At 46.1% G+C, this 9,999-nt stretch overlaps 1 protein-coding gene across 1 annotated transcript; it reads right to left on the bottom strand.

Moving 5' to 3' along the window:
* Positions 1–1,190: 1,190 nt before the first annotated feature.
* On the bottom strand, positions 1,191–5,843 carry prdm8b (PR domain containing 8b). Its single transcript, XM_004072846.5, has 4 exons — positions 5,446–5,843; positions 3,497–3,721; positions 3,147–3,378; positions 1,191–3,037 (listed from the first exon to the last, which is right to left on the bottom strand). The coding sequence occupies exons 2-4, from the start codon at positions 3,713–3,715 to the stop codon at positions 1,794–1,796; spliced, it is 1,695 nt and encodes a 564-aa protein (XP_004072894.1). The 5' UTR covers positions 3,716–3,721; positions 5,446–5,843; the 3' UTR covers positions 1,191–1,793.
* Positions 5,844–9,999: the final 4,156 nt, after the last annotated feature.

Raw genomic sequence — 9,999 nt, 5'->3', positions numbered from 1 at the left:
TGATTAATCAAAGTAGCACCACTAAGAAATCAAAATTCAAGAATTTTGGACTTGAATCCTGAACTTAGTTACTTAGTTTGTTTGACTGAATTAATAATAATTTATGAACTTCTTCAAGAGAGCTCAAAGTCCTGAAGCAGACCAAAACAAAAGTTCAAGAAACGAATAGAACTAGTAAAGCAAACATCTGACGTCACAGCGCAAACCAAACCTCAGATGGTCGCTTTTGTTCTCTGAAGCTTGGACCTTCAGTGCTGCAGTTCCTGAAGGCGCCGCTTGGTGGCGCACGTGGTTCATTTTCAACCCCCCAGCTTCAAACCGATCCGATGCTGTTTCTTCAGCATTAATAAATGCAGATAAAATCCGTAAGCAGAGTAGAATGTACTCGTGTCACATAACAAAAAAGATGTAGTTACATGTCATCTGTACACATTAATTTAAATCTCAGTCCCGGAGAATGAATCCATAAAAACATCTTTGCGTAAATTGGACAGCCTGTCGGTCTAAATGCTGCAGAGCGGCAGCTGATATCTTCACGCTTTTAACTCGTAATAAACACGTTCGTTCAGACGTTTATTTTAGTGCATTAATGTATAAATGTGGTTGATTATTTTTTCCTTTATTTTTGAAAAGCTGCAGGTTTTTGCGCATAAAAACGGCCTTTAAAGGAAATACAGCGACTGTCAGAAAAAGAATTTTAGGAATCCAGCTGAAGAGAAGAGCTTTGACTTCTCTTTTCTAGAATCTCTTTCTCCTTCAGCTCTTTATTCCACATCTTTCCTTTTTTCTAAAGACAGCTGCCTCCATAAACCGTTTATGTTCAACAATAAGACCAAATTCCAATGTAAAGAAAATCCTTTCAAGTAGAATTGATCTCAATCCTTTTCTAGTTTTAAATTAAAATAAAGACCCAAGTAATCCTAAAAAAATAAATAAACGCAAAATATAAATAATTTAAGTAGAAAAAAACGTACTAATTAACTTAAAAAATTGTGTTTTTTAGAGAAGAATAATACACAGTCTGTTGTTCGTGAGATTAAATGCTTTTAAATCCTAAAATTTAGACCAACTATATTTATATTTCAAAATTCAAATTTTAGATTCTGTCTTTTTTGTCAAAAAGTAAAATTTGTTTTCTGAAAAAACAATTTTATTTGACTTTAAAGAAGAAATTGAAAAAAAGCCACAGATGAAAATAAATCTATTTTATTGTCAATGCATTTAACATAAATTAGATAAACTATCGAGTAGTAAATTTCTGCAAAAAGGAAGAACACACTGAAACTATTCCCCACTGACACAAAATATGACACTTTGTTTTTTCAAATAAAACCAATTCATCACATTGTAATGTATAGACTGCATCTTAAATCAATATCTCATATTACATGCACGCAAATATAGTCCGACATAAAATTCCCAATTTGTGTCCATATCGATAGTAAAGCATGAAAATGCTGGCTGGGCTGTAAACCATGACGACGTGTGACGGTGGCGTAACTCATCTCCATATTTGCATTTTCATGATATAAAATACAACTTACTGTACATTTACACATATTTAAATCTTCCCTTCGGTGCGTCATAAATAGATTCCTTTTCAAGTCCAAATGCATTTGCACATACTCAAAACTGGACGTTGGTCTGTTTCACAGGGGAGGAACAGGAAACGGACAGGTGTGAGGGGCGTGTCCAAACTGAAGACAGGTGCAAAGGGGGTTTGGTGGCTTTGAGTGTTCGGTCTCCAGTAGGAGCCTAAATCCAGGCGGGTCCCGGTCCTCGGAGTCCTAAACTCAGTTGTGGGAGGTCATGTGCCGTGACAGGTGGTGCCGCTCCCGGAAGGACTCGTTGCATATGGGGCACTTGAGCTTCTCCTCACGCCGCCGCTTGACCAGAGGCTCCATGGCGTATTCCTTTTTATGGTGCGAGCGCATGTGGTAAACCAAGTCTGAGGTCATGCGGAAAGAGGCGTTGCACTTGGCACACCAGTTCTGTGCCGGCAGGCAGAGGGAGGTGAAGGAGGGGGGCAACAGGGTGAGGGCGGAGGGCATCTGAAGCTGGATGGGTCCAGAGTTCTTGGGCCAGAAGGCAGTGGCGTAGACGAAGGGGTTCTGCTTGCTCATAGCGCCCGGCACCGGGCAGTTGGCTCCCAGCTCTGCGCCCTGCAGCTTGGCGGCCAGGTGGTCCGCCTGGTAGAGTCTGCTGGAGGAGATGGTGTCACCCACCGCTGGGTGGCAGTCCAGCAGCTTCGGGGGCATCACTAGGGGGGAAATCTGCGAGAAGGAGCGGGACGGCTGGCTGAAGGCGCTCTTCCTCTCGCCACCGCTGCCGCCGCCCTGCTGGCTGACGGAGGTAAAAGCGCTGCCCAGGGACAAGCTCTGCGGCGGCTGCGTCTCAGAGAGCACCTGCCTGATGCCCAGGTTCTTCTCAGGAGGATTCCCGCTGGGGCGGCCTCCCTCTTTGTTTTCAGAGTTCCTGGTGCTGCTGTGGTGTTTTGGGTTCTGAGGGGGCTTCCGGACCTCTGTGAAGGCGCTGCGCTTGGCCTCCCCAGGATCCGTTGAGCCTGGCGGGGAGAAGGACCTCTGGTTCTCCTCTAAGCTGTAAACTCCTCTGTAGTTCTGAGCAGAAGCTTCCAGCTCGTCTTTGGACTTGGTCTGCAGGAGGCCCGGCCTTCGGCTTTCTCGCTCATCTACGTCCGAGAACTTCCTCTTCCCTGAGCTCTCGCTGCAGATCTCGGCCTCCTTGTCGCTCGGCGGGCTGGTTCGGTTCTTTTCCAGATCCCGGGCCAGGTTGTGGAAGTCGGTGGAGGGCTTGGTGCTGTCCTGAGGGTTTCCAAAGCCTTCGGAGCGGCCCAGCTTTGGGCTGGTCCTGGGTGGGGGGCTGTTTGCGTGCTCTGTGCTTCTGTCTCTGCCGGACTCCTCGTCTGCTGAGCCGCCGCCCTGCAGTCTCTTGGAGCAACGGAACCGCAGGTGGGCCAAGAAGGGAAACTCAAACTGGAACCGCTGGTTGCAGTCTGGGCAGGTGTGATGGGCTGAAGCTGCAGGCAGAACCAGGACATTGGATCAAACGTTGGAGCTGTTTTTAATGACGGACTGTCAGAGGATTACTGTCAATAAGTCTTAAGTGGGGAGGGGCTAACTGCTCACCTTTACTCTTTGCGGGGGCCCTGCTGGAGCTGAGCAGCAGCAGGTCGATCAGGTCCGTGCCATACCAGACCAGCAGCTCCTCATCCTTCTCGATGCGTCGAAGTGAGCGATAGAAGAGCTGCCCGTTCTTCACGTAGGCCTCCAGGTTCTGCTCCTCCTTGTCCCGAGCGGACTGGACCAGCCGCAGCCACATCAGACCCTCCGAGGTGCTGTTGGCCGCGGACGTGTCCACCTGCGCGCGCGCAAACAAAGGCTCACTTTTATATTTCCATAAATGTAAAAAAAATCTGGTTTTGATTTTTCCCTGAAAGAAATTAAATTACTCGAGACAAGAAGTCGTTCGGACTCACCCTGAAGATGTACGGAGCCGCGCGCTTGTCGGTGGACTTGAGCGCGAGGAAGGCGATGCTGTCGTACATGGACGTGTGGCTGAGCGCGCACGGCCCGAAGATGGCGTGCGCGGGGATGTCGCACGTGGTGAAGACGCTCGTGAAGATGTCGGTGAGACACTGCTGCACCGCTTTGGCGTCCCCGTCCCAGACCAGCTTCTGAGAGCCGGACTCCTCCATGTCCCACTGCGGGCGCGAGACACGCACACGTGAGCGCGCGGCTTTCACAGTGACCACATACACCAAATAAAGCGGCAAAACTGAGGAACCGTAACCCCTAAATGCTCTTTAGAATTCTTTTTCCTGCCTTTACTCCTGATCCTTCAATCAGGTTTTATTCGTCATTTTAATCTGTTTCAATGGGATGAAGTTATTATACATAATTATTATTGTTGTGGTTATTATAATTATTATTATTATTATTTTATTATTATTATATATTTTTTATTATTATTATTATTACTATTTAACATTATTATTATTTAACATTTTTTTTTATTATTTAACATTATTATTATTATTATTATTATTATTATTATTATTATTATTATTATTATTATTATCATCATCATCAGTATCCTAAGTAGTAGTAGTAGTATTAATATACCAATAATATGTTGCTGTTTTTAAAGGACACATACTGCTTGACCTGTTAATGTGAACATTAACCTATTTTTAAATAATGTTAATTTGTAAATTAGAAAAAGTGTCACTAACATTCCTCGTGGAAGCTCCTCTTCAGCCAAAACTCCCAAAATCCCCGTAAGACTTCCACTTTTAACGAGAATGTGCAGTTTGAAAAATGAAAAGGAAATATTCTGAGCGCGCGCTCCTCCGCACTTTTAATTTGCCAAAGCTCAATAGTCACATTTAACCGGAGAGTCCGGCGGCTTCCCGCCGCCATAGCCTCTTTAGGAACGCACGCACGCGGCAGCGCGTGGCTCCTCATTACCATAATCTCCACTTTTCCTCTGAGACTGTAATTAAAGCAGCACGAGCGGCTTATTATCACCGCTGAGTGCGTGTTCACGCGGCACAAGTGCGCGCGAAAACACGCTCCTCCTGGCTAGAATACACCAACACACTAATAATAATAATAATAATGATAATTTAAAAAAGAATAGTAATAATAACAACAATAATAATGAGGGCCTCGCTGCCTTGGAGGCGTTAAAGTCACGGCGCCGCCAGTTAACAGCCAATAAAATAAATGTGAGCATGAAAAAATAAAGCAGTGAGCGTTCCGGGCCTGAGCCGCCGCGCGTCTTTACGCACCCGCTCCTTTGAATGCAGCTCCAAAAACACGAAAACCAGAGGATTCACCGGTGCAACAGGAACGGGATCATACCGATAAAATTTTTAATTTTTTAATCAAATATACTTGTTGGCATAAAATAAGACCAAAGACAAATGAGGAGAAGCGACGCTTCGGCTGCTCAGGCTCCTCTTTTTATTTGATTCTTTATGAATCAATGTTGATGCCGTGGATCCTAACTAAACTGGAATATTTGTACCTGAAGATGATCCATTTTTCTTGAGGTTTGTGTGATTTAGTGCAGCTGAGCCTTTCTTTAGGACCGCTGCAAACCTGAACGAGCTTTCAGAAAGCAGCTTCCATTCGCGCTCCGTGAGGACGGAACCGACCCAGACGCGGTTCGCAGACACGGACCCTGTTATAATGAAGGTTCTGTGTCCATAAAGTGCTCCTTCAGAGGCAGGCCGAGTGGGTGGGGGATGCTACACCCATATGCTACAGCGGTGCCAGGCGCTCTAAATCAGCGCCGCGGAGCCACATCTGCGCCTTCTCTCCCCTCCGCAGACGCACAGCCTTTAGCGCTCGCAGGACGAACGAAACTCAACCCAGAAATCCTCCAAAACTATCCCGAATCGCGCGTTTGGGCTTCACCTACCTCTGCGTCGACCAGGATGAGCAATAATCCACAAACGGTTGGAGAGCGCAGCTGCGGCGCAGAACCGTCAACAGTCCCGGGAAGAAGCAGCAACTACAATACGGCTCCGGAATCAAGCTGGGGGCTCGGTGGAGGTGGCGGGGCGCTCCCGGGTTGGCCCAGAATCAGTTCATGCCCCCCCCCGGCGCGGTGAAAGTGACAGTGCTGCGGCAGAGGCTCGCCGACGCTGGCGGGGCGGACGGATGAAGGTAGACAGAGGAGCAGACGCAGGCGCACAGATGGGGCCGCAGCTCTGGCTGACTGGCGCGCAGACACACACTTTTTGTTTGCGGCACATAATCTACCCAATGAGGCGTGTCACTCTCCGTCTCCTCCCTTTAACTCTTCCCTGCCCGACTGTCATTAGATGCGATTTATGGACACGGAGGGATAAAGAGCCCCCCTCCCCCCGAACACCTCCTCCCATTATTATTGTAATTCAAATCACAGAAGTTGGTGGTTGTATTGGAGTAAAGTGACATTCAGCCGGTGGGATGCTGGGAAAAAATCTTGAGTTCGATTAATATTGATCACAAAAATAACAAAAATAATAATTATAATATTTTAACATTTAGACGAAATACTTTTAGAAATAAATTAAATGTAAAAAATTAGAAAGGAAAAAACATAAAATGTTTGTCTAAAATCCTGCCCCGCCTGTGATTTAGTTTGCTTTCTTTTTTTGGCTCTTTTTTTTCCTGGGGGGTGGGGGGTGTGTGTGTGTGTCAGGAAATCAATCCCGCGGCGGTGTGCGCTCTGCGTGCGGTCAGACGGACCGCGCGCCCGGCGCATCTCTGCTGCCTGCAGTGTGCTCACGGCCACATAGGGGGCGCCAGAGTACCATTTGCTGACGTTGGAGGCACATATTTTGATGCAGACGGACGACCGTTCAGGGTGGACCCTGACCCCACCTGTGACCCCCACCTGTGACCCCCACCTGTGACCCCGTCAGGACAGAACAGGTGAAGAAGGGAGCTGCAGAGGAGAACTTTCCCTTGAACCTTTATGGCATCTGTGCGGCAGAAACCGAATTTAAGATGTAAGGACTTTTTATTCTGGACATCAACAAGAAAACAGATTTCTGCATCCAAGAGCTGAAAGTGATGAGACTGTTTCAGATTAAACGGATCCGTGACGCTTTGTAGTAAATCTGATTCCCGCTGCTGTGTTTTCCTCCTGAAAATGATTCAATTAAAAAAATTGAATTTTTGCTACACAACAAAAATCCACTTGGATCTTTTTTCTCACCACATTTTTTTGTTTGACTAGAAACAAAGAACAAATGTTTGCAAAATGTAAAAGCTTAGCGAAGAACCAAACGAGTTGCAGAGACTCACACTTTTCCTATAAAGCTTCACACAAACAGCAACTGTCAGCTTCATCACCAAAAAGCAGTTTCAGCCTCGGAGGAAACAGTTGGACTGCAGAGCGAGACAGAAGTGATGCTGACAGGTCTGCAGACAATCAGCTCCTCTTCATCTGCTTCCAATTTCAAATCTCCTTTTTGAATAACTAATTCATAATAACCATGATTCCTTTTTGCTAAAGACGGCAGCATATTAAGGACAAAGCGGAGTGTAAATCCTCAGAAACATTCTGGCCTCACGGAGGAAAAAACAGTTTTGTTTGCACAGAGCTGCAGGTTTTTCCGGTCATCACATGAACACAAAATGATTTATGATGAAATTACAAAATCCATTGACAACTTTCATATTTTTTCCTCCTAAAAACCCAAATGGTAAATGCGGTCCACGGGTTTCTTTGGTATTTGGTGAGTGTTAAAACGACGAGGCTGTTTTCTCTGAGAGCTGCGGACAGCCAGACGCAGATCTGATGGTTTCTGGGAGGCAAAAACAGACGTTCGTCATCACCTCTTCGTCCGTCTTTACGCCGTCGTTTAGGGATTTCTGGTGCAGAAAACATGACTGAGGGTTCATTTTTTTATCTTTGAAAAGAAAGTAATTGACCATAAATGACAATAACCAGTGGAGGGACTGTCTCTTCATTTGCCCTTGTACCTAATGTTATGGTGTGGTATGTATAAGTAATGTTTTCATCTGGTTCTTTTATTCAAACCCTTTTAATGAATTATTTTTTGATGAACTATTGTAATTTTTCGTGCTTCTTAACTTGTGTTGTCTTGACACTGTGCCTCTTTAATGTAGCGGGTCTGTGTACTCATCTATTTATCTATCTGTCCGTCTATGGTGAACGATGTGAGATGCTGGGAATATTCAAACACTGACTCATTTTTAGTATTTGGAAGGTGAACAGACCTTTTTCCAGTCCAGGTTTCTGTGGATGAATCATGGAAAACATCAGTTATGTTCTTTAGAGAAAATATCGTCTCTGACTCAAAATGAAAAATCCTTCCGAACAGCCGACTCGGTGCAGAACAACTTCAGTGGTTCTGGAATGAAAAAAAATTGTTCTTTTCTGAACGCTGTGCAGCAAAGCTTCTCATTAAATAGGAGGAACGTTTCATGATTGACTTTCTCAGCTCCATCAGATTTTACCACAGAATTTTTTTTTTTTTTGGAGAAATCAAAATCTGGAAGAAGAAAACCTCTCTGAATGAAACCCTAACTCCAGTGAGACTCTGCTGACTGCAAAGATCCAGAATAGGCTGTGGGTCTGAGGAGGTCGCTGATGAAGGTCGCTTGTCTTCTTGAAAAAGGATGCTTGCGTTTTCAGACGAGGCCGATTAAGTTAAACATGTAGGTTAGTGAGATCAGAGTTCAGGACCTGGAAGGGAACGGCTTTTAGGATGACCGCTCTGAACGTCTCCTCACATTTGGAGGAGTTGAATTGTTTAGTTTTCATGCAAGACGGACCAAAAGTCTCGTTTTGGAAACAAAAAGTGGTAATTGTAGATTTACGTGCAGAGACATGAGGAGGACCTGAGTCAAGGAGATTGACAGACCAACAGAATAGCTGGTGAAGCTGTCACAGCTCGTCCGTCACAGGAAAAGATGAGTTCAGTGGGAAACCTCTTTAGCTGCTTCAGGAAACCACGACAACCACCCAGAACAAGGCGGTTCAGCCCAAACCATTAATGCAACACTCACATTGTGAGCAGCGTGGATGTTTCTCTAAATGAGCTGTCCAGCCGGAGCTCCTATCAAGTCAAACGGCCTGAGGATTAAATAGTGGATGAGGAAGCACTTCCATGTTTAATTCAACCTCACTGAGCTGCACTCGCTTTCCTGTGCTCAATTACAAAACCAGGATTTGACAGATTAATATCTCTTTTTACCCGCCTCTGTTCTGCAGAACCGCCTCAGATCCAAACTTTATCTTTCATCTGCGTCTCCATCCTGGTTTCCTCACGACTTTCCCTTTTCATGCAAATAAACAAGAACAAAAGCTTCCTGCACTTTTTCAGCGTTCTTTCATGTTTTCAAGGATTGCAGGAGATGGGAGCTGGCAGTCCTGACGTCTCATCAAATATTAGGCAGACCGTGAGCTGGAGGAGTGAAATGAAGCAACTGGAGGGGCGGCAGCACCGATCTTTGACGATAAACACATCCCAGAAAAACACGCTTCCTCTCCCACAGGAACGACACGCCGAGCATGTCTGTGTGGAACACACGGCTGTAGAAATCACTGTCCACTCTCTCACACACACACATACACACACACACACGCACGCACGCACACACACACACACACACGCACGCACGCACACACACACACATCTACACACATCTACACACACACACACACATCTACACACACACACACATGCGCACACACACACACACATCTACACACACACACACACACATGCGCACACACACACACACATCTACACACACACACACAAACAAACACGCACACACACAGACACACATTGACACAATGCCGGCATCAGAATATCATGCTGGAATCATGAATCATTCTGGAATCATTCTGGAATCATTCTGGAATCATTCCGGAATCATTCTTGAATCATTCTGGAATCATTCCGGAATCATTCTGGAATCATTCCGGAATCATTCTGGAATCATTCTGGAATCATTCTGGAATCATTCTGGAATCATTCTGGAGCTGGGCGTGTTGCTCAAGGACAGAAAGTGAAGCAAAGCGACAGTTTTCCACTCAGAGCTTGGTCGCTCTGTCCATCAACAGGTAAAATCCACAGTTTAGCAAAATGAAAAGAAACTGGTTATTACGACTTCATCTTAGCATACAAAGCTTGTGGGGGGGCATGACCCGTGGGGGTTGGCTTCCCGGGCCTCACAGCTCTCTCTCCACAGGGACAACGATCCCTGACTTCTCTGGGCCAGGGGGCTGGGGGTGTCCGTGTTCCTGTGGTGCTGGTTCTGGCCTACCTGGGGGGGGCCTGGTTAGCCCCCGTTCCCTCATCTGGGACTCCCACTCTTCTTGAGTGTCATCCTCTTGGGCGTGGGGGGGGGGGGGGGGTGCTGTCTTGCTCTCTACTGGACTTCCTGTTGGTGGGTGAGTGGTTGCCTGGAGTGTGGGGCGGGTCTCCTTTGGGGGGGGCTGGTTCAC

This window comes from Oryzias latipes, chromosome 9, assembly GCF_053564925.1.
Source record: "Oryzias latipes strain Hd-rR chromosome 9, Olatipes_Hd-rR_3.1".
In the NCBI taxonomy this organism is placed as follows: domain Eukaryota; kingdom Metazoa; phylum Chordata; class Actinopteri; order Beloniformes; family Adrianichthyidae; genus Oryzias; species Oryzias latipes.
The sequence above is the reverse complement of the archived record's forward strand: the minus strand, read 5'-3'. Positions and strand labels throughout refer to the sequence as shown.

Coding starts and splice junctions, on each gene's coding strand:
- prdm8b (XM_004072846.5), bottom strand. CDS start 3,715: ATGGAGGAGTCCGGCTCTCAGAAGCTGGTCTGGGACGGGGACGCCAAA. Junction 3,379..3,496: donor CGGCTCCGTACATCTTCAGG/GTGAGTCCGAAC, acceptor GCGCGCGCGCAG/GTGGACACGTCCGCGGCCAA. Junction 3,038..3,146: donor GGCCCCCGCAAAGAGTAAAG/GTGAGCAGTTAG, acceptor TTCTGCCTGCAG/CTTCAGCCCATCACACCTGC.